Source organism: Limanda limanda, chromosome 7 (assembly GCF_963576545.1).
Source record: "Limanda limanda chromosome 7, fLimLim1.1, whole genome shotgun sequence".
In the NCBI taxonomy this organism is placed as follows: Eukaryota; Metazoa; Chordata; class Actinopteri; order Pleuronectiformes; family Pleuronectidae; genus Limanda; species Limanda limanda.
This window is the reverse complement of record NC_083642.1, coordinates 22,736,652-22,763,536: the sequence shown is the minus strand read 5'-3', so window position 1 is coordinate 22,763,536 and position 26,885 is coordinate 22,736,652. Positions and strand designations below refer to the sequence as shown.

Genomic DNA, 26,885 nt, shown 5'->3' with positions numbered 1-26,885 from the left:
CTAGATGTACTGAAACATCTCATCTCAGGACTTTATGAATGAAAGTACAGTCACAGCACAGTGTGTATATTTCCCAGGACACCTGAAGACATCACTGTTTGTTCATCGTTGACAGCTGCAGGAGTGTAAATTATGACGTCTTCTCTCTCTCTCTCTCTCTCTCTCTCTCTCTCTCTCTCTCTCTCTCTCTCTCTCTCTCTCTCTCTCTCTCTCTGTCTCGGGAGGATTCAACAGACTTTTTCTCACAGTCTCAACTGCGTCAAGCGCTGGTAACCCTGACATATGAACCGGAAGTCAGGTTATTGTACAATAAAGTGCTGTTAATTATTTACATGACATGACCTCACAATTAGTGCATGTGCAACCCTAAAAGGTAACATAGCTTTTCAAATAAGAGCTATGAGGCTCTGGAAAACCATTACTGAGGAAATTCAGCTCTTCAGTTATTGTACCACATATCCTGATTTCCCCTAATTTGATGAATGCAATTTTTTTCACACATTTACTTCAGTCCTTTAATACATTTTTTTATGTATTTGTGTTATTTTATTTGTGAAGCACTTTGTAACTTTGATTTGAGTAGTACTATATGACCATGAATATTATAACTAAAATATAATTTTTATTAACATTATCATCATTCATCATTATTTATTTATTTATTTAACTAAACTACGCACTTGCTAATAACACTAATAATAGACATGAGCTTTTTTGAGGAACTCAATGGTTTTCTCTGATGTATCTCTTTATTTGAAACTATAGTAACTAATTAAATATGCACTGAATCAGAAATGGTGGACATATCATTTATATAAATTGTGGGCCCTCTATGGCCCCTGATAAATACAAATCTAGATCCACCACTGTTCTGGAAGCTCAGAGAACTTTGTCTTGTCAATTTCGGGTTTTATTTTGGGACAATCACGCCGGAAGTGGCATGTATCTTCGGCGGACTTGCTGGTGATCGTGCCGAGCAGGAGAACTAGGAGTGTTCAGCAGCCTCACATTGATGACCACTGTCTTTGTTGTTGTTGTGGTGCAGCGATCCGAGTGGGCGACACGTTCCATGCACAGTTGTGTAACTTATGTAAAGTTGATGATCTGATCCGTGAAGTGAGTCTGCGTCAGCCTGATCTCTGGACGCGCTGTTCAGAGGATGCGAGGAGCAAAGTCTCATCCGTGTCTCATGTAACCGGGAGGAAAGCTGGAGAGGAGCTGGGTTTCTCTCATTGCTTTGGACTACGAGCGGTAAGTTCCGACCCAAAGATCCTTGTGCTGTTTCATTGACTTTAATCCACACTTGTCTGACACTGTTTCCATTATTCATTCCCTGGTCTAGTTGCTACCTCAGCTACTTTTCCCAGGCACTTTTTTCTTTCAGTGAAATCAGTTCCCCGAACTCCATTGTAAAAAAACGGCAAATTAAAACGTCCTCCGCTATTGACAACTATCGTGTTGTTGTTACATAAAAGTAAAGCTTATTTATATATAATGAATCCCTGCTGTTTCATTCGGCATATGTCTTAATAAACTAAAATACGCTTTTCGGACCAATATAAACTTTCAGAAGTTTCCAAAGCCTTTATTCCTGGAGCGAACTGTTCCCACTGACTCACTGGGAGGGCTGACAGAGCCGTGTAAACCTGTTAGCTGATTCATATACAGGCCTGTTGTTAACGCCGAATTATAGAGGAGTTTTTCATAAATCAGATTAGTGTCTGGGGTGTATCTGTAGGTTGTGTAGTTTCAGCAAAGAAGAAGAACATTTTACACAGTGCACAGTTTTGAAGGGAGATTTGGCATCTGCCTCACAGACAGAGAGAGAGAGAGAGAGAGAGAGAGAGAGAGAGAGAGAGAGAGAGAGAGAGAGAGAGAGAGAGAGAGAGAGAGAGAGAGAGAGCACATGGAGCTATAGAGTGTGCCCCCTCTCTCCTCTTCTGCATCCAACCCCAATTTACTTTACCAAAAGGATTAACTATAAAACACAGTCAACAAATTCAAACAAGGATTTAAAACAATGAACCACTTGTTGATCACTGTGCCAGAGCAGCTCTAACTTCATCAAACCTCGATGAGATATGAAATCAAATAGAAAATGAAGTAATATGATATCATGATATAATTAAGAGCTGTTTGGGAACAGCCACCAACTACAAATGACAGAGCCTGTCACATCAAGTAGGTTTTTCATTCATCCATCAGAGCTGTTCAGGTGAATGCCTGGATGCACGGAGCCGTTCTGGTGACCGGTAATGTTACAGCAATTCTGAGGCTCTATCTTTATCTCTATATTGCCGTGATCTCTTTATGCTGGTATTAAGCAACCTACACTTTTCTGTCATTACATACCTCCGTAGCTCTCTGCTGATGGAGAAACCACAGGAGTGAAGCAGCTCACCTGCAACGTGTTGAGTCACGCCGCCCGTCCTTAGGGGCGTGTGTGTGTGTGTGTGTGGGGGGGGGGGGCGTGTGTTGTGGCTGTTCTGAAGGTGCAATTAGGTTTCATTTAGCTGCCAAGTGATGATGGCGAGCTGCAGCTTCATGGGTTCTCCTGTCTGGTTTCTGCGGGGATGAGTCACGGAGTTGGACACCTTTCCCCCCCGCAGTTGACAGGGATATAAACATCAGTGTGGTTCATTTGGACTCACCTTCCAGCTTTGTCACTTGATATCACAACACCTCACAGTTTGCCTCTCTGGCAGTAAAGAACGTGCACGCCACAGGAAAGAAGGGGACTGGTAGTTTTATGGGTTTGAAAATGTTTTCTGGTACATGCTGGACTTTTTGGTAATTGGAAGAGAATATCCGATTCCCTTCACGAAGGGTTTGAGTGCAGATGCTATGAACCTAGCTCACGTCGGGGGGGTTGCAACTGGATGCAAATCTCTCCGCACAATAATTATGGACAGTGTGCTGATCCTTCTTCCTGCAGCTCCGGAAACGCAACTCTGTTCTTCCTGTACAACGTACCGCACACAGACGAGTAATGCAAATGGGTCAGCCCGGGAGTCGCATTGTCATCGCACGGTCTGGCAATGATCGAGCAGCATTCCACTGCACACATACGTTTGATTTAGGTCAAACCAAACAAAGGCGTCACTTGCAAGACAGAGACGGACTGAGTGTCTCTATAGTTAAATTTATTCCCCTACCCCCCCCGTTCTCATACAGCTCTGTTGGAATGCAGCGCATAGCGTTATTATGATCGGGAGCTGTGCAGTGGAATTTTACCATGTCTCCCCTTCTCCAGATTCTCCTCAGCCTCGGTCCTAATGTGCAACGTGTCCAAATGGTTTGGTTCCAGCCAGCCGGGAGCTGCTGTACAAGAGAGCACAGTCACCGGCTGGATGTTGACTCAGGGGCTGGGAGTCGTGGTGCCGGGGAATCCGCTGCACAACTTTACATCAAGTCTGTTCGTGCTTCACTGCATGAATTAGATGGAGCAACGTTATAGCTTCATACCAAACGTACGGCTCCAGTTCATTCAGCATGCTTTTGATAAATTGCTCGATCATTTGAGGAGCTTTTATTCCACTGCATATTCTTGTGGGTTTAAAATGTTCTCCCTCATTCACCTATAGTCCAGTGTCTGTTGTAAACCTGCCTCTTTGGAATGGGCTTTGTACTTGTCCTTTATTAATCCTGAGCTACTTCGGAATCATTCCTTGAAAGTAAGATAAGATAAGATAAGAAGTCCTTTAATAGTCCCGCAATGGGGAAATCTGCAATGTTACAGCAGCAGAAGACATTACATAAGCAGCATGCAGTACTTGGGTGAAAGAATATAAAGAAATAGAAATATACAACAATATATAGAAACAAATATTTAAATGTTAGTGACTTCTCATCACACAGTTCTACAATATACTGTCACTTTGTATTGTTTGTGTGCAGAGCTTCCGAACAGTCTATGGTGCAGAGTGAAGTTAGAAAACTTTGTGATCATCTTACCTGGTTTCACTGCAATGAATATTGTACATCACATAGTTTTCATAAAATGAGACAGACATTTAGACATTTGTGGCATTAGTAAGTAGATAGTGATTGGCTATTAAGTATGCATTGACATTCGTGCTCTTCCGATCATTTTAAGTGTGCATTCTTCACAGTTATTTGAAAGCTAGCCTTGCTAGAACACTGAATTAAATTTAATGCTTTGCTGTATCATTGGATTTTTACATTAGGCCAGCTCTCTGGTTTAGGACAGCAGCTACAGAGAAAGCAGAATTCCCCTAGTGCAGAGGAGGGTTTGGTGCGGCTCAAGACACTGAGCAGCAGGACGCCACCGAAATCTGGTTCCTGCTACTGTGTTCTCTTTTCTCTCACTGAATTTATTTTTGGCGACCGACCTTGACAAGATCCCGTCCTTCCTGATCCTCTCTCGGTCCATGCCTTCTCCTCGTAGATAGCTCCTGATGTTTCAAAAGGAACTGTGTCCTCCTGTGTTACCTCAGTATCCCTTTCATCCTGCTCTGTGTTGCCTGGACTTGTTTTTTAAGTGCAGAGTGATTGATGTCTAATTCTTGTCGGTTGACTTCTTTTCAGGCTGTTTACAAATGGAGACGAGGGGATAATGACACTCTGCTAGGACGAGAGGACACGCAGAGACGCTTTCAGCCATAAATCTTGTGGCGCTCTGGTTTCTCCTGATCATTTCTGTACTAAGGAATACCTGTTACTGCCCGCCTTGGTGAGGAAATACTTGATTCATACCCTAATGGAGAACTGAGGGTGAGCTGACATTTGCCCCCCACCACTCAACATGCTGGCTCTGAGGCTGGAGCAGGGCAGGCCAGGGGGTGGTGAGGTCGATCGCCTGCAGAAGGGGGGGGCCGCCGTGGCGTGGCAGGGTCGGCAGCTGGGGAGACCCCCTCCTCACGAGAAGAAAATGAACATCAAGGACAAGATCTCCCAGTGGGAAGGTCGGAGTCAACCGGGCAGCAGCCAGGATGCCGGAGTCAAAGCACACCCCCCGACCCTGTCCCGAGCTCTGTCTGAGGACCTCCTGCGAAATGGATATACCAACGAGGTCTCAAGGGGGGGGCTTCACGCGAAAGCCAACTTCTCAGCTAAGAGTTTTGGCTTAGATTTCCGGGAATCCCCAGCACAAGCTGGATATCGTGGGGTTGGTAGAAGGTCCGAACCTCTGCAGAAATGCTCCACTGGACTTTCAACCAAGCTCCCAGGAAATAAACCACTTGCAGCACAAACATTTGCATCTCAGAAAGTGGAGGCGAACAATACTAACTCTACTGCGAAACATAAATTCCCGGCCAATGGAGACGAAACAATCGAATGCATCTTGGAGGTTCAAGTCGTTTCTAAACCTCTACCTCTGTCGAGTGATGACCAAGAAGACAGCATGCCTGCCGGGAACTTCTACACCTCACGCGGCTTCTGGCGTAAGATGGAGGGAGACAAGCTGCTCTGGGAAAGAGGCAGAGAGTCTTCAGGTGAATCTCAGCCTCCTCCTAAACCTCAGCGGACATTTACGTACCGGGCGGCCAACAACAACAACATCTCAGGGCACACGGCGCAGCGGGACAGAAGATCCACTCATAACAACCACTCCACCGGGGGGAGCAGGAGGGTAGCCCACCCACCCAGCTTCCCTCCTCCTCCATGTCCCGTTGCAAAGACCAATGGGCTTTCGAGGCACACAAAGAACAGGTGAGTCTCGTTAGATAGTTTGGGTTGAAAGAATACACATTACATTTTTTTTTTTTTATTTTATGATGATTTTGGAAGAAAACTCTAGATCGTGCTGGTTGAATATTAGAGATTTAACCTTAAAAATTCACATTGCAATCGTTCTCTTGCTCTGGACGGCAGATTGTTTTGAGGGCAGATTTGAGGAGGGACTGTCAGACTGTCATTTCTGGCTGGGGTCCATGTGTGATGTCACATGATATCTGGCAGCATTGTTCTCTATTGTCTCTATTGGCCTAGTTCCTCACCAGCCACTGGTCCAGGGTCATCGTACACACACAAACACACACACACACACACACACTAACACACACAAACACACACACAAACACACACACACATGCACACGTATTCTGTCAAAACAACACAATCAGTACACAGTCGGTTCAGAAAGTAGGTGATGCGACTTATAATACTCTCCGTCTCTGTGGCCCAGTGTTATTTTCAAGGAGTTTGTTTCAGAACAAACTAATGAGCAAAGAAGTGCACAGTTTATAATAAAATATTAGTTGAAAAATATTTTAAACTATTAAAACTATATGGGGGTAACTGCTTATAAACACAAATGAATAACTACAATACGACTACATTTTAAATCAAGTCTTTGCAACTTGTGAAACAAGAAATTTCACACGACCAGCATGACTGTGAAGCAGAGTGTTCGATCCTCCTCTGGTTGTGCTACTGTTGCTCTGACATGTCACAGATTCATGTTTTAATGCTTTTATCAGAGCAGTGTAACACGTCTGTTTCTTGTAGGCCTGTTCCACTGCTCTGAGGTCAGTGTTGCCAGATTTGACTTCCACAAAACCCCACCCAGACATATTTTGTATTTTTATTTAGGAGAACAATTGTGCGTGTATACACTCAGTTGTTTGTAACCAACGTGGCTGGTATTGTTTTCCAGTGTGTGTGCGAGTGTGTGTGTGTGTGCGCATGTGTATGTGTGTTTAAGCGTGGCAGAATGTGACACCTACTACAGCGGGATCCACCACAGCTGCAGTGTTAAGTACTTTGTGTACTTGTCTGTCTCTGCACCGATTTGCTGACCTGAATGTTTGTGGGCTTCTGCTGTGTCAAGAGTTATTATCCATCCTGCACTAATTAAACTAGATCTAAATGGATGATGATCATCGCTCAGTCATGATTGGACCAAATTAGTCCCTTGACACATGCAGGTGGAAGACAATACAATAGTTGTAATGTGTAGATAAATCTTGCCATTCATGGAATAATAACATCTATGACACTACATGTTATGTCGTTGATTGTGAAATTAATAATGTGTCTTGATATCAGTAAAGTGCTCGAGGAGTGTTGGCAGCAGGTTGGATTTGTGGTATTGTTCTTCCATCTTCCTGTGCTGTGATACCTGATTGTGAAAGTCTGCACCTTAGTTGTGGTTTGTGTGTATCATGATTTATGAACTAACATCTAAGTGCAGCACTTCAAGAGACACAATCTGAAGCTTTGGCACCGGCCCTCACAATCCACTGATCTGAATATCATTAAACATCTCTAGGTAGATCACATTAGGATCTTGGAAGGAAGAGTGGGTGGAAATGTGTTAGTCTAGATTAGAAAGTCCCCTTAAAGGGTCTTGCTACAGATAGCATTTGCACAATTTGATATCTGATAGAAATTCCTGAAATTAAACGCAACACTAACATTTAAGAAAAGATTAATGTATTGATCTCTGTTAACTGCAGGGTGTATTGACTTTTTTTCTTTAATCAACAAAATGTGCGCTTTATGATGTATAGATCATTACATATACACTTATTAGAATGGAAGAAAAGGAAATATTTAAACATAGTTGTATTGTAAAACCCAAAAGTGTAGTTACAGTATGATAAATGATCTTTGCCTTTGAGGAACATTGCTTTACTCTTCACTTATACAAACAGATTGAGGCTTTATTGCACCCTTGTTGTCGGTCATCACTTATCCCTCCGTGTGTGTGTTGAGCTGAGCCTCAGTTTATTACCCCAGCAATGAGTTTATCTTGTCAACCCAGTCTGTTTGTTTGTTAGTTGAATTGTTTGTGTGATGAAATAATCCGCCACATGAGCTGTGTGTCAGTGAGTGGGTGAAATTTGGTGCAGCTTGATTGAATTTACACACAAACACACATGTATATATTCATGCACACACGCATACATAATCAAACACAACCCGTTAACAACCTGAAACTTTTCAGAAGACATGAGGGTCAATATGAACTTATAACCAACTAATAATACAATAATAATAACTAATCATTAACTGGACGACAGCTGCATATTTCCTTTAATTTTTCTTTTAAAAGTTGCTGAGATGACATATGACCGACAGCTGTCTCCGTCCAAATCCTGTCACACTCTTTCTTTTTGTTTGCTTTTATTTTGTCACAGCTTCTGTAGCGTACGCTCAGTCATTTCCTGTCATATCACATGCTCTGTGTCCTGCTGCGTTTGATATCAACATAAGGAATTTAGTGTTGGAACCCTAGCAGTAGACATGCAGTGTAAACAAACGTATGCTGGCTATCTTAAGGACAACAGCCAGGCCCCTCATTCTCACCGCCTTCTCTCTCCCCCCCCCCCACCCACACACAGGAAGTCCTTTGAGTACGAGGATGCAGCCAAGATGACAGCCAAGCAAGGCACGCTGGGAGGAGAGGCGAGGCGCTCCGGCCTTTACCATGCATACTCTGAAGACAGTATTTACGAGGACATTCTCTGTAAGTTACACTCCCTGGGTCTTATACACTGAAGAAGATCCGGCTGGGAATGAACCTCCAGAGATCTTTTAACACTTAAAAATTGGACTTGGAATTTGATAGTATTCCAGGCTCATGCCATCCTTTTAATTTCTTTAAAATACTGCATAATAGCAGGACTGGTATCAGCATTATAGACACTAAATAACAGGTTTTTAAAATGTTGGAATTTTGATTAAACCATCAATCAATCATACTCAGTTGCACCAATTAAAAGCAGTAGTGAATGGATAAAGTAATATCTGAACTTTTAACATCCTATCTGATTTCTTCGTAACATATAAAATATGGAATATATAAAAAGATGATTCCTCTATTTGCAAAATATGTGTGTCTTTCAAGAGTGCAGGAATTATTTTAAATAAAATAATAATAGAAAGAAGTAGTTTGTGATCAGTGTTGGGGAGTAACGGAATACATGTAACGGCGTTACGTATTTAGAATACAAATTATGAGTAACTGTATTCCGTTACAGTTACAAAATAAATAGATGGTATTCAGAATACAGTTACATTGTTGAAATCAGTGGATTACATGACGGTACTTCTCGAGTTTATTCACTCTCTCGTAAATCCACCGGCGGCAAAGCCCCCAGGAAGCAGCTGGAGACCAGGGCTGCCGTAAGAGCGCCCGGGCCCCCGGCGGCGTGAAGGAGCCTCACCGCTACCGGCTCGGGACCGTTACAGGCCCGGGACCGAGGCTCTGAGAGAGTTCCGTCGCTACCAGAAATCTACGGAGCTGCTGATCCGCAAGCTGCCCTTCCAGCGCCTGGTGAGAGAAGACCGACCTGCGCTTCCAGAGCTCCGCTGTCATGGCTCTGCAGGAGGCCAGCGAGGCACGCCGGGTTCACACCGGACTCTGAAGCGCCGGGCAGCGCTGATAATATCACACGTTGACCCAGAAGTATAAAAGCATATGGTCACTTGTTGCTCCAACATTAACTGCAACAGCGTCCCAATTTAATGTCATCTATCTTCAAGAGCTTCTCCGCTGTTTGCTCCGTTCAATGTCGGGTGTCGAGGGTAAATTACGTATTCTCCGCCCCCCCCCTCTCTTTTTATCTTTATGACTGCTTGTGTGTCTGTAGTGGATGGGCAGAGGGGGGCATTTAATAATGTGATCGGTAAAATTGGTAAAATTAAAACTCCAGGACAACAGAAGGGGAATACAAACTATGGGATGCATACTTTATCATTTATATCATATAAAATGTCATCAATATCGTTTAAAATCATTTTTCAGTGTGTTTCCTGGAGCGATACGCTCGCGTCAAGCGCAAAAAAAAATAGACTCGACGCCGAAACGATCGCTGCACGGCGCGAGGCAGCCTTGGCGCAGGGCGGGGTTCAGCCTCCGGTGGGACCCGCACAGAAGTGGGAGTGGATAGGAGCCGGACATCCAGCTGGCCCGCCGCATCGGCGGAGAGAGAGTTTAAACTGCTGCTGCTCCACTGACTATAACAACGCCGCAATCATACACTTAAAAAATGCAATACAAACCGGAAGTATTCCAAGTATTCAGATTAGTTAATGTAATGGAATACGTTACAGATTACATTTTTGGGCATGTATTCTGTATTCTGTAACGGAATACGTTTTGAAAGTATCCTTCCCAACACTGTTTGTGATAAATAATTAGTGCTCGCCCGCCGTTCACTGGTTTATTCCAAGTTCATTGAAATTATCGACAATGTCCCTTTTCCCATGAATCTAAGCCACAGCTGTTACAGAGCGCTCATCACAAAGTTTATCACTTTATCACAGAAATTGTTTCTTTTCTATCGATAATTTAACAGCTAAATGGCAGCATGTAACATAACAACAAAACATATGGAAGTGTAGCACTGGTAGTTGCCATGGAAACGTGGCTCTTACCTGTGCGTTCAGCTTACTTAAAATAAGTCAGTCTTTATTTTTGTGGTTCTATAACTTATATTTCACAGATTAAGGAACAAACTTTACACTGGTTCCACACAACCTTCCCCAGAGTGGCCCCTGTTTCTTTAAAGTTTATAATAATGACTGTATCATGTGTCCACACCGCACTTCCCTGTTCCGCACTAACAATACACACGCAATGTGTGAAGGAAAAAAGTGCCCCCATACAGACAGAGATTTCTGGAATTGGTAAATAGATTTATCACATTTACTGTTTTAATCTCATGTTTGCATTTGCATAGGTTAAGGTTAGAGGTATTTAATGTATGCCTCAATGTATAAATCTTGTGCCTTTGTTTGTTGATCTATTTTATCACATCTTTAGCAAGTGGACAATACAAATTCCAGTTAATATGTTTAATGATTGTAAAGGGAACAGGTGCATATCTAGTAAAAATTTATTTTTTTAGACTTCTTCATTTGCGTTAAGCACTGAAGTCAGGTCAACTCCAATGGCATTCGATAGACATTGATATTGATTTAGATACTGATTTCTGCATCAATATCCATTGGATGGTGCCATTATTCAAATTGTTATAACTCAAATATCAAAACCACATAAACACTAAGAAACCGAAAGGTCAAAACTAAAATAGGAATAAAGTTTCCCACTTCTTTAGCCACACCAGACTCCTCAGTCAATTGCTGTCATGAGCATAAAGCCTGCATCAGGCTCTGGTGAAATCATTTCCCAGTGTCCGCTGTGTATAACACTGATCCAGCATGTCTTATCTCTCCAATCACTCTGTGCTCCCCCAGGTGAGGCGACCAGAGATAACCACTATGAGGATATTAAGATATCTCCCATGTGTCTACCTATCGCCAGACCTCAACTCCCGAAGGTAAGGGAAGAACGTCTTCCTCTCACAGAACACGAGCATTTCTATTATTTCTGTGTATCAGATGATCCGTGCACAACCGGAGATTGTGATGGAGGAGGAAGGAAGTGCTGTAGCTTGACACTATATAATTATCTAAAACCAGAGATAACTCCACTGTTCATGTCTTCCAGCTGCCTCCTAAACCCCAGACGTTGCAAGGTTACGCCAGCAAAGGGGAGAGGAAGGGCTACCAAGTGTCCAAATCCTCCACGCTCGCAGAAACCCCCAAACCGGCTGCACCGCGGCGCACAAGCACTCAAAAGACACAGAGGACACCTCACGTAAGTGATACTTCCATGTTTTCACAAACCGTTGTATCTCACTGTGGGTATGATAGAACAACCAAGGAGTTGTGCAACAAGGAAGGAGGTGGTGCCATGTTGAGCAGGAAGGAGAGGATGCTGAAGAAACAGATAGGGGTAGACGTTCATCTGTGAGTTCCACTGCTTAGCCAAAACTCAGACTTGAATTCATACATCTACGACCAATGGCAGTGGAAACAGTGTGGACAGGGATGAACTTTAAGGATAAGGTACAGTAATGAAACCGACTTAAGCCGTTTTCATACATGTCCTGTGAAGGTAGAATAGAGTTTATCTCTCACCCCAACCAGTCCAGGCACTGAGTTCTGCTCTACTTGAGGATTCTCCCTCCTAAAAGGGAGTTTAATCTCTCCACTGTTGCCAAGTGTTTGCTGATAGTGGTAACTGTTGGGTTTCTTTATAATATTCTAAGATCCTGTGTAAAGGGTTTGTCCCAGTGGGCAGGAGGTGGCGTACACCTTTAACAGTTTGCACACGTATCGCCATCGTAACATGTTTCTTTCAAACTGAGTCACAACACTTTGATGTTGTCAAAAGTCACATTTCAGCTCGATTGACACTAGTCTGCATTTATATAATCCCTGTCTGTCCATCCATCTGTCAATATTTGGGACTTTCTTGATAATCTACTCATCTGGAACTCCCGTTACACTTAGATTAACAAAATGTTTCAGAAAATTCTGCAACCTAAATTGAAATCTATTCAGTAAAAATTATTCCGTGAGGTAGTAGGAAATAAAAACAGTTGTACTTTCATATCTGAGTCTGACACTTTGAGGATAAAGTCCTACATTTGACAGGAGATTATTTAAAAACTTAACTGTCCAAAAATGGTGCTGGAACACTGAAAGGTTTGAACTGTTATATGTACACATGGATTTAAATGAATAATGTATTTATTCTACTTTTTTTAACCTCTTTACATTCAGAATCACAATCTGTGAGTCAAATTTAAACAGGGGCTCCCTCACTGTCAATATTGAAAACAAGTTTAAAACCTGTTATTGATCCCCCACATATTGACAGACTGAACAGAACAAATTCACACTGCTGCAGTGTTTTTGTTAATGATCCGTTGAAATCCACAAAACACACCTTTCTCATCTGAAAGTTCACCTCCTCACTGAAATCTGTACAAAAACCTGGAATTATTTCCAGGTTTATTCACATACGTGTGCTCGGACTGTCCTCCTAAAGACATATGTGAGCACCCTGTATGTGCCTCTGTCTGTTTGAACGCAGAGTCCAGAGTCCACTGTCAAATTCAGTTCTGTTCTCTCATTAACAGAAGAATGCAGGAATGTAGGAGTAAAAGAAAATTACAATCTATAATATAATTATGTACTTAAAGTCTGTTATATCTTGATTCCCTGTAATCATGATTCTGTAATGGCTGTGAAATTATGGGGCTGATGAGTGTCTGTGTTGTACAAAACAGTACGTCAACAAGATTGAGACGATCTTCGATGACAAGAGAGGGAGGAAGAGAGTGAAGAACCAGGGCGTCTCAGTGAGAGGTACACAAACACACACACACACACACACACACACACACACACAGATTTGTGTGCATGAACTAATGCATATGCCCAAATGTCACCACCATCAACACTTGAGAGAGATTAAGCTGGTGGAAATACCCAGCGTCTGATACACTCCGGGGCGGCTGCAGGAGGCAAAGCGGCTGATTATGAAACAAAGGCTGGCTGTCTGCATCTGATTATGGCTTCTCAAGTCTTTTCCATTCCTTTGAATCTCCCTAATCTCTCCCTTCTCTAACTCGTGTCAACAGAGGAGACCAGCGGGACAGAGAGCGACCCCGAGGACAACGGCAAAGGTATCAGCATAGAGTTAAGCTGACTGCACTGTGTCTTATCTGGTTTTCAGGTTGCCCTTGAATACGATTTTCTTATATGCAATAGGAAATACTGGTCATATTTGTCAGCAGTAATTATTATCACTTAAGTATAAACAGAGGGCTGCTTGGCAAAAAACAAAAGTAGAATTTATAGTATCCCTGAAACATTTGTTAGCTATTTATTTAGTTTTTCAGCCCAGAGAATTCTCAGTTTTATTGAAGGTAACAGGGAGTTTTACTATTGTCGCCTTTTATTTAACTTTTGGAGCAAAGGATGAATGACAAAGGAAAAAACATCTGCTTGCCATTTAGGCCTGTTTGTTGTCTTTGATTCTACTGTTGGTTTGGCTCACTTTTAATTAGATTAGGATGATTCATTGCCGTTTGCTGTGTAATGTGAATACAATTTTAATACACTCCTTTATCCGTGAACATGATTTGGGCCTGAGTCACGTTAGGTAGGTTTTTATATGCAGTGGTGGTGAAGACAGCAACTTCCATAATCCCACGCTGCTTCATGAAGTCATCAAACTAGGTCTTATGTCTTTGGTTCATAACATCTTCGTTGGATCACCTGTACAAAATTATTTCGCAAGGGGCAACATTACTGCTGCCTGGGCTTAGTGCCGACAGAGCGTTAATGAGGGCAGTCAGACTTTTCTCTTGAACTGACACAGCACTGTGGTTGGCTTCTTGACTCGTGTCCAGGTAGTCATGAACCAAAGTGTTCTCAGGGGACAATGAATGTATCTAATTTCATGGAAATCCGTCCTGTAATTGTGGTTCTGTTACTGCAACACAGACCTTGAATGAACAGCCTCTCTATCCTAACGCCTGCCAACTGTTTAGCCTCCTCAGAAAAGTGAGATGGTGAGATTAATCATGACTGTTGTTTAGGATACTATGTCACCAGGATTAAGAACCACACCTTATACTGTAGATTGATATTTAAAATGCTTTATATTGCTCCTCTGTGCTGGATTAGATGTTGTCTGTCGCAGGACAAGCGTTACCACAATCTGTTCACTGTGTGTTGTCCAGCAGGCTCCAGGAGATCAGTTTACATCCAGTCTACACTGAAACGTCGGCCTGGCTACCGCACCCTGGAGAGAGACCTCATCCAGCTGCAGCAGCAGCAGCTTTTCCAGATCTTTGTGGTGGTGTCGCTGAGAAAAGGCTCCCCAGGAAACACCTACTCCCCTGAAATTACGCAACAGTTTCCCAAAATGGTTAGAAAGGGACTTTACAGTGACTTCTTCTGAGCAAATGTCTTAGCTCTGCTCTGACTAAATGGTTCCTTAACATGCATGACTATTAACTCTCAAAGGGGAATTCCCCAGGACCGGAAACCAAGAACTTTTAATTTTTAAATGGTGATTTTTATTATTTCAACATATTGCAATTATATCATTCCAGGAAATAGTTTTGGGCAATATATATCTGTATTTGTCAAGACAAATAGTTAAATCATTCTTAATTTGAAAGCTTCTGAACCAGTGACAGTCAGCATTATGTTTTCTGGTTATTTGTCCCTCCATCCATTCGTGAACTTGATATCTCAAGAATGCATTTTGGGAATTTCAGCAAATTTGGTACAATTATTAACTTGGACTCAGGAATGAACTGAATCGATTTTTGTGAGTTGTCAAAGGTCACATTCCAAGGTCAGTGTGACCTTACAAAGCAAATTTTTTGCCTTGTGAAGGTGAATTATCTGGAACGCTGTCAAGGAATTCTTTCCCATTGTGCACAAACATTCACTTAGACTTAAGGATTAAATCTTGATTTTAGCATACAGTCAATGTCATGGTGGCCTCTCAGAGTAGGTTTATGTCTTTCTTCAACATGATATCTTAAATTCAGCTTGAGAGAATGTCTTCTAATTTGGTACAAACGTACACTTAGACTCAAACTTGAGATGAATACATTGTAGTGCCTTGAGTCACAGATACCTCCCGTCCCTGTAAATGGGATTTATTAGGACCGCCCGTATGGAATTTCATTGCATCTGGTACAATTCACTTGGACTCACTGATAAGCTGACTGGTTTTGGTGGTCAAAGGTCAAAGTGGCCCCACAAAACATGTTTTTGGCCTCTTGAATACTAGAGATCTGTAGACTGCTTGTGATGTAATTCAACTTTTGATCATTTGTCACTTGGACTCAAAGAAATATGTTCACGGAAACTACACTGGTTGGTGGAGGCATCCAACCGCAGTGCGTTAATTCTAGTTTGTACTTAACTGAAATCATTTCTATCGATTCATAAAGCAATGCAGGTGAATGATCACTTATTTAATCTGAAAGTGATTTGGAAAATACTGCTGTGCTAAACTGGAGTTGGTCTGTTACAGTTTGAGAAGTCCTCCCGGATCTCCAAAGAGGCCGAGGACCAGCTGAAGGTCATTCCTAAGTTCTGCTTCCCCGACTCACTGGAGTGGAAGCCCTGTGCACACATGCCAAGGTCAGCTCATAATCTACTGTAATAAGTAACTAAACATTGTTTTCATTTGTTCAATTATTTCCTTTACGTCAATATCTTCTTTTGTTGTCATAATACACACCTCAAGTTGCAGCTCCTTAATTATTAGTTGTGTTGTGTCTGATAGTCCCATTTCCTTTCTATTTATATCCTCGCTACCACAACAACTCAACTTCCCCACAGGGACCATTAAAGTTTCATCTGATCTAATTAAATCTTAGAGTGCTGAGGGGCACAGGGCCTCAGTTTATTTTTCTAGTTAATATGGTTCATTGTTGTAATGTGGGTAATGATATGGTCTTACATCGCTTCTCTGCCTTGAAGTAACAAACATGTGATCATGCTAATAAAAGCACAGTCTTCACATTAATGAAAAGCATTTTAAATACAGAAATTCCATATGTTTCTTAATATGTTTTAATACAATCTGATCAGATGTTTTCCATCAGAAAACAACCAGCACAAATGAATGGTTTAAATAGTGGAGTTTACTTTGATGTGCCATAAGATTACATGTCTATTGATGTTGTGTTTTCAGTGAGACCTTCTCCTTTGTCCTTACCGGAGAGGACGGCAGCCGCTGGTTCTGTTACTGTCGTAAGATCCTGGTGAGTGTGGATGAGTTCATGTTTGTGTCTGAGTCACTGATTTAAGTGCATTTGTGTGTGCGTATGTGTGTGTGTGTGTGTGTGTTGACATGGCAGCCTGCCACATGCTTACTCAACATCTCTGTGGAGATGTGAATCACAGACCATGCCACTTCTGAATCAATGACAGAGAACATGAAGAATTTCATCACTTCACCCTTTTTCCTTCACAAAGAGAGAGAGCTGCTTTTACATCTTTTTTCTGAACATTGAAATAATGAGGATTATCTCATTGTTTGTGTATGTTACTTCGTCTTAGAAGACAAACACAACATATTCATATATGGTGTTTGATGTCATATATGTAGTAGGTGTAGATGCAGTATATGTGTTGTTACCTGCTTAATCGAATTCCATTCTGTGTGTGTCTTTAAGCCCAGTGGAAAGGGGAAGAGGCTTCCTGAGGTGCACTGTATGGTCAGCAAGCTGGGCTGTTTCAGCCTTTTTGCAAAGGTAAAGTGACCATATAGTTTGTCTGCTCTCTCCCTCCTGCCTTTGACAGGGAGAGGAGATGCATTCTGAAAAGTTCAACCCCCTCGTCCACTTGCACGTGTGTGAAAATCCTTCCAAACTCCTTGTGTGTAATAGGATGGAATGAGACTACAATCAAAGATAATCCTGAGCAATCACTGGGTGTGTTTTTTAAGAAAGAAGTTGTATGCATGCACCAGTGTCCCACCCATTTGACAGTTGGCCGAGGGAAACTGACAAACAGTCAGTGGGAGTATTTTCAGGAGGAAAACTGCTTTTACATGCAGAGCTGCATTCTGCCTCCTCTGCTCTATTGTTCAGACTTTAATCAACACTAGTTCCTTCAGGACACGCAGTGATTTGCTTGGCTCTGTCTGCACAGATTCTGGAGGAGGTGGAAAGGCGCCGGGAGATTTCCCCAGCGCTGGTTTATCCTTTTATGCGTAGCGTGATGGAGGCTCCGTTCCCAGCCCCCGGACGCACAGTCACCGTCAAAAGCTTCCTCCCCGGCACTGGGAATGAGGTAACCCTGAAACCAAAAGAGGAAATGTTAATTGGTAGTTTTTTCCCCCCCCTCTAACCACTCCTCTCTGCAGACTCAGAGTGACTCAGAATGGGAGGTTATCTATGTAAACAATGGGGATAGCTATTTCAGCTTTGAAGGGCGTCATGTCAGGACAGTTGTGTGTTTACAACAGTTAACAGTAATCATTGTAGTCATTCCTGTTTAGAGACTCAAATTACGTGAAGTAATTCAGAGAAAATGCTGCGAAATACCTACTTTCTTCTAGGTGGCTCCTTAAATGAAAGCCTTAGCTTAGGTTTCTAAATTCCCCCCTGCAACAGCCCACAGTCTTCTTATATGGGTATTTTTATATATCTAAAAATCTGGTTTTGCTCAATATGCAGGTTTCCTGGAGTAAACCAGTGTAAATAGCTACCTGTCTCCACACTGTACAGTCTCAGGCTACATGCTGTTGTTGCTTTGCCAGGTGCTCACGCTGTGTCGGCCGGTGGACTCCAGGTTAGAGCACGTGGACTTTGACAGTCTGCTTCAGTGTCTCAGTGTGGGAAGGCTCCTGCAGGTGTTTGCCTCCTTGCTGCTCGAGAGGAGAGTCATCTTCATCGCCGACAAGCTCAGGTACTGCTGTCATTAAATCACACACTCAACACTGCAGGCCCACTTCACCTCCACTGTTTATAAGAATTATATTAAGGAAGGCAATTAAAAATGACACCACAAGCCAGCTGTAGTTGATACTTGTTGATATCCCACAGGCCCAGGACCAGTTTGAATTATCTCTGCGTACTTTGGCCCTCAGGGCTGCTTCAGTCGTGGCTGAGTCCCAACAGCAGATCAAGTCAGCTTTATTTAAACGAGCCAGTTTCACTATCAGTGTCTCAGTGGGCTTGACAGGGACACAACAATACATTTTACATTATTAGTAGATACAAGATATCACAACAACAATAATAAAACCACACACACACCAAAGTACAGCATTACAATTGACCCACTTTGAACCAAAACAAAATAAACCAGTACCAATAAGCAGAAAAACAACAAAGACAATTGTTTGGAATTAATTCAAAGTAAAATAAAATAAACCCTCACACTCAAGATATAAACTAGAGCTTAGTGTATCTGACACTGGGTCAAAATAGCCAGTTTAGGTTTGTAATAATAATAATTTGTAATAAATACAAAAACATTAAGTCAGAACAATCTTTTGGTAGTGAGTAAAGCTAACCTACTCTATCTGTGCTATATTGTTATAATATTTGAGTCGTTATTTAACTTACCTCTATAAACAGGCTCTGCAGAAACTAGGTGAGGGACAAGATTTTGGAGCTGGAAGCCTCTGGTTTCAGTTTCTAGTTTCGACCAATCACATTAGAGCAGGCTTTGGTTTGCACAGGAAAACAGTCAGTGTGGAGACTGGAGAACAAAAGAGGCAGAACTTATTGACCATTATGCATCGGCTGTCAGTTTTTAGTATGGCAGACAGCTGTTAATTGAGATTAGCCAAATTGTCGTCTGAACCTAAAATAGCTGTTTGTGTGTCATAAAATAAACTGAAAGTGGCCCAGATATCTGCTGTCTACACCGTGCGCCTCAGAATAATGGCCGTTGCCCCCAACGTCTATTAGTCATCTGACCATAGGGGTCCGCAGCAATTACAATGTTATGTTATTGATGGCAAATAAAATACAGTATTATGATCTATTATGATTATTGAGGGTGAACACTGTCTCTACATCACAAATTAAAATGTTTCAATGGAGTCAGCAGCTTGTCACGACACTTGTTCTCCCACAATATCATCAAAAACTGATTAAAAGAGATCGTTAAACCAATATTAGAAATACAGTAAACTAGGAGTTGATTGGATATTAAATGTTATCGGACTTTGGAGAGGAAATGTAGATGAGAGAATGGTTTAAAATCCTTTTTAAAAACCAACTGAATTTACAGCAGAGTACAATAACAGCTGTTTGAAACTGAGCCTTCACAACCTTTAAGAACAAAGATGAAGGACTAGTCTCCTTTTCTATGGAGAAGATAAGAGGAAATGGAGACGAGTGTGTTTTGTACAAAGAAAGAGCTGAGCTTGGCTGAGTGTTTTCCAAAGAAGAGAAAAGCTTCTCTGTGGAAATTGACCATTTGAAAGGAAGTGGAGGAGGTGTTTCAAAGCGTGTTGACATCTGACCGCAAACTGAGTCAGAGCGTCACCAGACAAAAACAAATGCATTAACGGAGGGCTAGCAGAGATCAGTTGTGTTTTGGGAGATTTCTTCTACACTCTACTGCAGTTTGCTGAATGCTCCTCCAGCTGAAAATGTGTTTGAGGTGCTATTACTGATATCATGTGATCCTCAGTGTGAGAACTGCTCTTCTCTCTCCTGTTCCCTGCAGCGTGCTGTCCCGGTGTAGCCACGCGGTGCTGGCGCTGCTCTACCCGTTCACGTGGCAGCACACGTTTGTGCCCGTGCTACCGGCCAGCATGTTGGACATCAGCTGCTCCCCCACCCCGTTCCTCATCGGGGTGCTGGCCCCCTGCCTGCCACAGCTGCTGGAGCTTCCTATTGAGGAGGTTGGTCACAACAAGATGTTTCATATTTTATTTAAATGTTTTAAAATATCTCAAAATCCGCTGTTACAATGTTCTGTATGTACAGTGGTTGTAGTGACACATTTTAACTGCATATTGTGAATTAATGCACAAGCAGTGGCACATGCACCACTGTCCACTGTGTGTGACGAAAGCCTTTTTCAGAGATGAACTCCGGAGAATGTCTGCACACTTGGGTCCAGACTTTCTCTGGAGTTTGCCTTTCATAAATGAAGAATGCAGCAAGTGATCCTCCACTCAGACGTGTTCACAACAACTCTTGAGTGTTCATGTGAGGGGGGGCGCAGCAGGCAGAGGCACAAGCTAACGTATTAATTCAGCTGCGGCGATGATTTTTGTTGTTGTTGTTTACAAACCAGCGTCTGCATCAACTACAGTATGTGTATGGCTCCTCTTTTTCATCTCTGCAGCCGAATGAACACGGCAGCCTGTCCAGAGCTTCTCCTTTGGAAAAGCCCCTCTAGAGAATGTCAGGAGATTATCTGGAGTTCAGTGCATGTCTGATAGCAGCATATGTTTTGCCGACAAATTGTTAAAAGGCTGTGGTTCAGACTCACTTCAACATTTCGTACCTGTGATTACGAAATAGTCATATAATAACTCAGCTCATGTCAGTAACTGTCATTCTTTCTTCTCGCTCCCCAGGTGCTCATAGTGGATCTGTGTGCAGACAAGTTTGTCATTCAGGTGTGTACACATAGCCGAGTAGAATGGGTATAATAGGTGTGGCCCCAGTGGAAACCTGGCTGTGCCTGCACATGTTTGAATGCAGCGTGTTTTGAGGATGACAGAACCGAGATGATTGAGAATGCACAAAGGATGGAAGTGATGAATATATACAAGCTATAAGTCCAGAGTGACATCATCTCATGAGACACACACACTGGACTCTTTTCTGGCTGATCAAGAGCTACAATAATCACTCTTTAATTTCTATTCAACGTTGCTCTAACTTTTAACGTGTTTTTCTGTTTGTCATTTTTAGCATTTCATTAAGTGAACTTCCTCTTTGTCTCTTTTATTAGGAAGTAATAAGTATTGTCAAACCAATATGATCTGTTACACAAAACCCCAATTTCAGTATTGCTAGTAGCTTCCTTCCTCATCATGCAACATGAATTACATCATTGTTTGTGCTATATGATCTATGATGTTTAGACAATTACAGCCTTGTGTTCTTGTGTCTCTGTTTGGACTGGACAGTAAAACAATATCAGTAACTATCACAATATGATAATCAATAGAAATATTAAAAAAGTCCAATATATATCAATCTAACGCTTATGCATTGTACAAACACAGTGAGGAGTTGTGACACAAAATGAATCAGATTTGTATGATCATTTGTATCAAATGTTTTGCTGTTTATCAAGTGTGTGTCATCCTCTGCTTATCGGAAAAGTTTAAAATCACGATCTTTACTCAGGAGAAAAAAATCTGTCAGAACTTTCTCTCTCACCGTTTCAAACCAGTGTTTCCGCCTTAACTATCTAGATTGAGGTGGTTCGCCATCTTATCATTTGTAATGAACCCAAAAATAATTTCACACTTTGCATTATTAAAGAAAAAGATCTCTAACTTGTTGTTATGGGTTGGTGGGTTCTCTCTCTGATGCAAGAACCTGCTGTTTCTGTGTACCTGTCACTCAGAGTGTGTTGTGTGTGATAGTGACGTTTGTGTGCATGCATGTGCAGCCTTGCTACCGGAAATGCTGTAGTGAAAGTGATCTGAACATTTTAATCTTAATATAATTTCTGGCCACAATGCCGTTGTCTCTGTGGATCAGCACATGAGATTTGAAATACATTATTGTCCACATACATACAATAAATACCTTGAATGCTTTGTAGAATCATGCTAAGGTCACACATATGAAAATGTGAAGCGAATATCGTGGTTCAAAGTTCCCCAAAGCTGGACTCCATGCAGAGCCAGCCTGCAGATATGCTGCACCGCAGGAAGCAAATGTATTTTTCGCCTCCTGGCTTTCTCATTCACCTTCGTGTGACCGGGCCCCAGAACCTTCTTTTTTGTGCACCAGATCCGTCTTTGAAACAAGTAAATCATTCATAAGAACACGACTGGCCAAACTGGAACAAAAGGTCAGGGGCATCTTAGGTCTGTCTGTTCAAGCTCACTGGTACAGCAACGACTCCCACTGATGCCAAAAGGAGATGCATGTGTCTGTCAGTGGGTGAAACAGATGAGATGTGCTGTGTGTTTGTAAACGACAACACGTGACTGTTGTTGACCTCTGCTGTGTTGTGTGTGTTGACAGCTGGATGATGAAGACTGCATCCTGCCCAGTAAACTGCAGGCAGCGCTGCAGCAGATCCTGGAGGAGAGGGCGGATATCCTGAGGCAGGAGGATGGAGACAGACTTGGAGGTCGGTATAACTGACATCATGTGGCAAACGGCAGAGTTCTGTATGTCAGTCAGGTGCTTGACTCACTGATTATAAAGCCTGTAACAATCTTGTGTAGTTCCTTTTTTTTTCTTCTCTAGGGGTTGAATAATATTTATAGATCCTCTTTGTGGTCACAGACCTGTTGAGCTCTTCTCTTTTTGTTCGGTTCACCAAATCTCTGCAAATACCGGTGGCAACATCTTGTTTTTTTCACTGGAGAGTTGAACCTATTCAGATGTTCACCAAATAGTCCAAAATGTAATCATTTGAATACCAGGCCTGAACAATTCTAACATTTTCTTATGCATCATCCGACTCATGAGACACTTGGATATGGTGCAATAGGTTAGGGTTACTTGTGGGATGGTCATTTGTTAAATTGTACGAATCTTTGTTTTAAATTATATTTTTTATGAACAAAAAAGTAATCAAAAAGTAATCAAAATACTTACGTATTACGTTTAGGTCTTAATCATGCTAACATTAATTTAGCGACACTTTTGTCACGCTTAAAAGTATATATATAAGAGAAGTATTTAAGGCGATATGCATAGTTTGTTATGTCTCTGTGTAGTTCCGTCTTGGCAAAGCAGATATTAGCACGCTGTAATAAAATTCCAGACAAAACCAACATGGACATGATAATAAATCCTGGTCAGAATTGATCTCAGGACAATCAGCGTGACTGTGAGAAAGACTGAGTATCTACTGACTCTGCTTGTGGTTTGCAAGGGAAACTCTCTCCTACTCTACTTCACCTTGTCTTAAGTGAAGGTGGAATGTATAACCCTGGGACTCTGACATTCCTTCATAACTTGACATACATCTTCCATTTCATTCATCCTGGGCTCAAAAAGTCTAACTTGTTGAAACCTGCAGAAACTCTGGTTCACTGAAGACCTGTTCATGTTGTCAGTAGATGATTTGCAGTGCATCAGTCTGTGCTCCACAATAAAGAAGTTCAGTCATAACATAAGCTCAAGCATTAGACACGACTCTCTCTGAGTCTCTTGTCATTAAAGTCACAGACTAACTAACTGTGTTATTAACCCTTTTCTCCTCTTTATGCATCCGTCCATCCCTCCAGGCCAGCCAGATGACTTGAGCTCCCTGGTGTCCGAGGGCTTTGTGCGCCTCTTCGTGGAGCTGGTGGGCCACTATCCCTTCCACATGGTCGAGTCCTCCAATGGCAGCAGAGAGCTTCAGCGCGACAGCTTCCGCAAGTCTCACCCGTCCCGTGGAGTCCGGCAGTTCCTGCAGCTCTTCATGGACACGCAGATGTTCGCTGGCTTCATTCAGGACAAAGAGCTGCGCAAGGCAGGAGGAAGAGGTGAGAGGGACGTGGCAGAGCCAGAGGTCACGAGGGTTGAATCTGAAACTGGGCCTAGTGCCATTATAAACATAGCTACCCTGTTATTGTGCATTCAATACTAAGCTATTCAAATAATACACAGGTTCATATATCCATGTTTTTATTATTGTGTGTCGCTAATTGAAAGACGACATCTTCTGCCTCCATTTATCCGTTTGTTTCAATATACTTGATTCATGTTAATGTGTATTTAAAACAGTCGATTTTTTTTTACATTTTAAAAATATAAAAAATTGTCTAATCAACCAAAACTTTTGCTGACCCCCTGTTGAAGACCTCTGATTTAAAGACATGAACAATGTTTCTTACAAGGGGTTAAAGGTACAGCTGATTGTCTCATGGACAGTCAGTGTCCATCTTGATTTGCAGTCATTAGGTTTGTGCAATAAGTACTGGAGTTGTGTGATGTTAGTGAAGAACAGTGAATATCATCTTATTATATATATTCTTTAAAGCTTGGAGTGATGCAAGTCTGATGTTTCCACATGTTTGATGTTGTTTAATTGAAGTCAGATTTCCACATGACTGAACATCTCCCTCTGCGTCTCAGGTCTGTTTGAAGTCCGAGTGGCCGAGTATCTGGATTCGTACCCGGAGCCGGAGCCGAGCGGCGTGAACAAGTTTCTCAAAGGGCTGGGTGAGTGCTGCTCCAGCATCAGATGTTCCTCTGTAAAAAGGTTCATTCTCAGCAGCTTACTGATTTGTTTTTTTTCTGTTTAGGAAACAAGATGAAGCTCCTCCAGATTAAATGAGGGAAGTGAACAACAACAGAAGATGTGGAGTTGCTGCTGGACTGACCGAGGAGATGAATGTGGATCAGTCTTGTGTCAGCGGTTCTGACAGGACCTTGTGTGTACGTTTGGGAGCAGTGCACTTCTCTTTGGACGGAAACTGGAAACACTTTATTTCTTTTTTAGTGTTGTTTTATTGAACCACGAGGACAAAGGCACAAGGCGAACACTTTGTGGATCAGTTCTGCTGCACAATGTGCAACTTTAATGTTACATTTCAATCTGGTAAGTACTCAACTGAAAACACTGTGTGGTTCTCAGCTGACGCATGTTTTTATACATTTCCATGTAAAGTTCTGACTTTGCGTTCCTCTCAGCACAAACTGTGAGAACCTTTTTGTTTACTGTGTTTGTATTTGTGTGTATTTCATACATAGTGGAGGTTGAGTCACTCTGATCACGTGTTTGTACTCTGTCTAAGAATATTTTGTGGGAATAAAGCCTTTTTCTTTTCTCTCCGTTAACTGGAGTTGTAAATATGATGTTTTTTACATTTTGCACATGTTGAGAAGCAATGTACAGTATTTGGGATATTTTTGTATTAAAGCATGACATGTCCTACTTTTAAAATAAATGGGTTTCCAAGGACAGTAATTAATGCGTGACTCCTATTTATAATGCAAAGGCATTGAACAGTGGGTTGTACAGTTACTAACTATAATACTTGTGTCTTTTAGGCCACATATAGGAGCATTGGCTATGCTGCAAAGTGATATGAGTGCTAGTGCTATTATATAGTGTTTCCCTGATATGATCATTTTGTGTATGGTAAAATATCATCAGGATGCGTTTTGAACGCATAAAATCTAAGTTCCTTGTTTTTGTTCTTGTCGTGTTGCATCAGAAGTAAAATAATAGAGGGAGTCTTATGTAATGGCTGCAAAATGCGGAAGCGATCCACTTTATTAGATTTATTTGGATTAAGTTATGACAGGATGGACAGGATGATTACACCAGACAGGACTTGGTTTCAAGACAGACTTGATTGTGACTCTGTGATTTACACAGCACTGACTCCAGTCTGCACTAATTTGTCTTTTAGACAAATAGAAATCTGGTCTCAATTACCCTGGCATGTGGAGTAAAAAAAAAAAAAAAAAGCTAATAAGTAAACATTTGCAATAATGAATAATAGAAACAGAAAAAATAAAAGAATATATATCTGCATAGTCATGTGTCAAATCAAACATTATATTGACTCTACTCCTCAGGTTTTACATTCTATGTTGTTACCGTCACCTCTGCTGTTGTGTGTGTGTGTGTGTGTTTGTGTGTGTGTTTGTGTGTGTGTGTGTGTTTTTGATTTAACAATCAAAAGAATATCCTTTTTCTATTTGAACAAAGCCTGCAGGTATCTTCCTCAAGGAAATACGAGACAATAATTCAGAATTTCCTTTTCATTTGGCCGGCTGTGGCTCAGGAGGTAGAGCGGGTCGGTCATTAAACAGAAGGTCGACCCGAGTCTCTAGTGCCGAAGTGACACAAGAAGAGATAAACATTACATGCTGCACACCAATAGGATTCCTGCTTATTTGTCTCAAGATTTCATTCTATGATGTATAATTAAACATCCATCAGTGTAACTGCACAGTACAGTTTTTGTAAGATACATCTTCAGCATCTACTTCTGACCTTTCAAATGACTTGTCATGTGATTTGGGACCTGAAGCTAAAAGAGCCCTGATTGATTTAGTTGGAAAATGGTGTGTGTCTGTGCAGGGGAATGGATCCTCCTGAGGGCTGGTGTGTATTTTACTTTTTTAGACACACCCTGAGAGAGCGGGGGTGAAGGATTCTGGCAGAACAGGTTCTTTAGAGGAGGAACCTTTTACTCGCCCTCCTCTGAGCCTCTCAGGCACAACTTTTCCTCGGTGGCTGCAAATAAATCTCCCCTCTTCCGCTGAGATCCTGTGATCAGACCCTGACTCTGAGCTCCTTCACCAGTGATGTGACTGGTGGAGCCAGTAGGAAATGGTGCACAGGTGTGAGATGAGCCTGAGAAGCAGATTCATGTTAAATCAGTGCTACACTACAGCATCCGAGCAATCGTCATACAAGCATGTCTTCACCATGGCCACATGGGGGCACTGCTTCCATGCATTTCCACA

At 41.9% G+C, this 26,885-nt stretch overlaps 1 protein-coding gene across 2 annotated transcripts; it reads left to right on the top strand.

Annotated features, from left to right (window-relative positions):
• Positions 1 to 997: 997 nt before the first annotated feature.
• dennd2c (DENN/MADD domain containing 2C) lies at positions 998 to 25,371 on the top strand. 2 transcript variants are annotated; one of them, XM_061075427.1, is made up of 19 exons: positions 998 to 1,251; positions 4,549 to 5,673; positions 8,310 to 8,434; positions 11,170 to 11,252; positions 11,423 to 11,572; positions 13,053 to 13,131; positions 13,407 to 13,451; positions 14,517 to 14,701; positions 15,827 to 15,936; positions 16,493 to 16,562; positions 16,977 to 17,054; positions 17,455 to 17,595; positions 18,065 to 18,213; positions 19,990 to 20,167; positions 20,852 to 20,893; positions 22,485 to 22,593; positions 23,702 to 23,944; positions 24,537 to 24,623; positions 24,707 to 25,371. In XM_061075427.1, exons 2-19 carry the CDS (start codon positions 4,766 to 4,768, stop codon positions 24,736 to 24,738), a joined length of 2,814 nt encoding a protein of 937 aa, XP_060931410.1. In that variant the 5' UTR covers positions 998 to 1,251; positions 4,549 to 4,765; the 3' UTR covers positions 24,739 to 25,371. The 2 variants fall into 2 exon arrangements, with proteins under 2 accessions (XP_060931410.1, XP_060931409.1); XM_061075426.1 differs by having other exon boundaries at positions 14,514 to 14,701.
• The last annotated feature ends 1,514 nt before the right edge of the window (positions 25,372 to 26,885 follow it).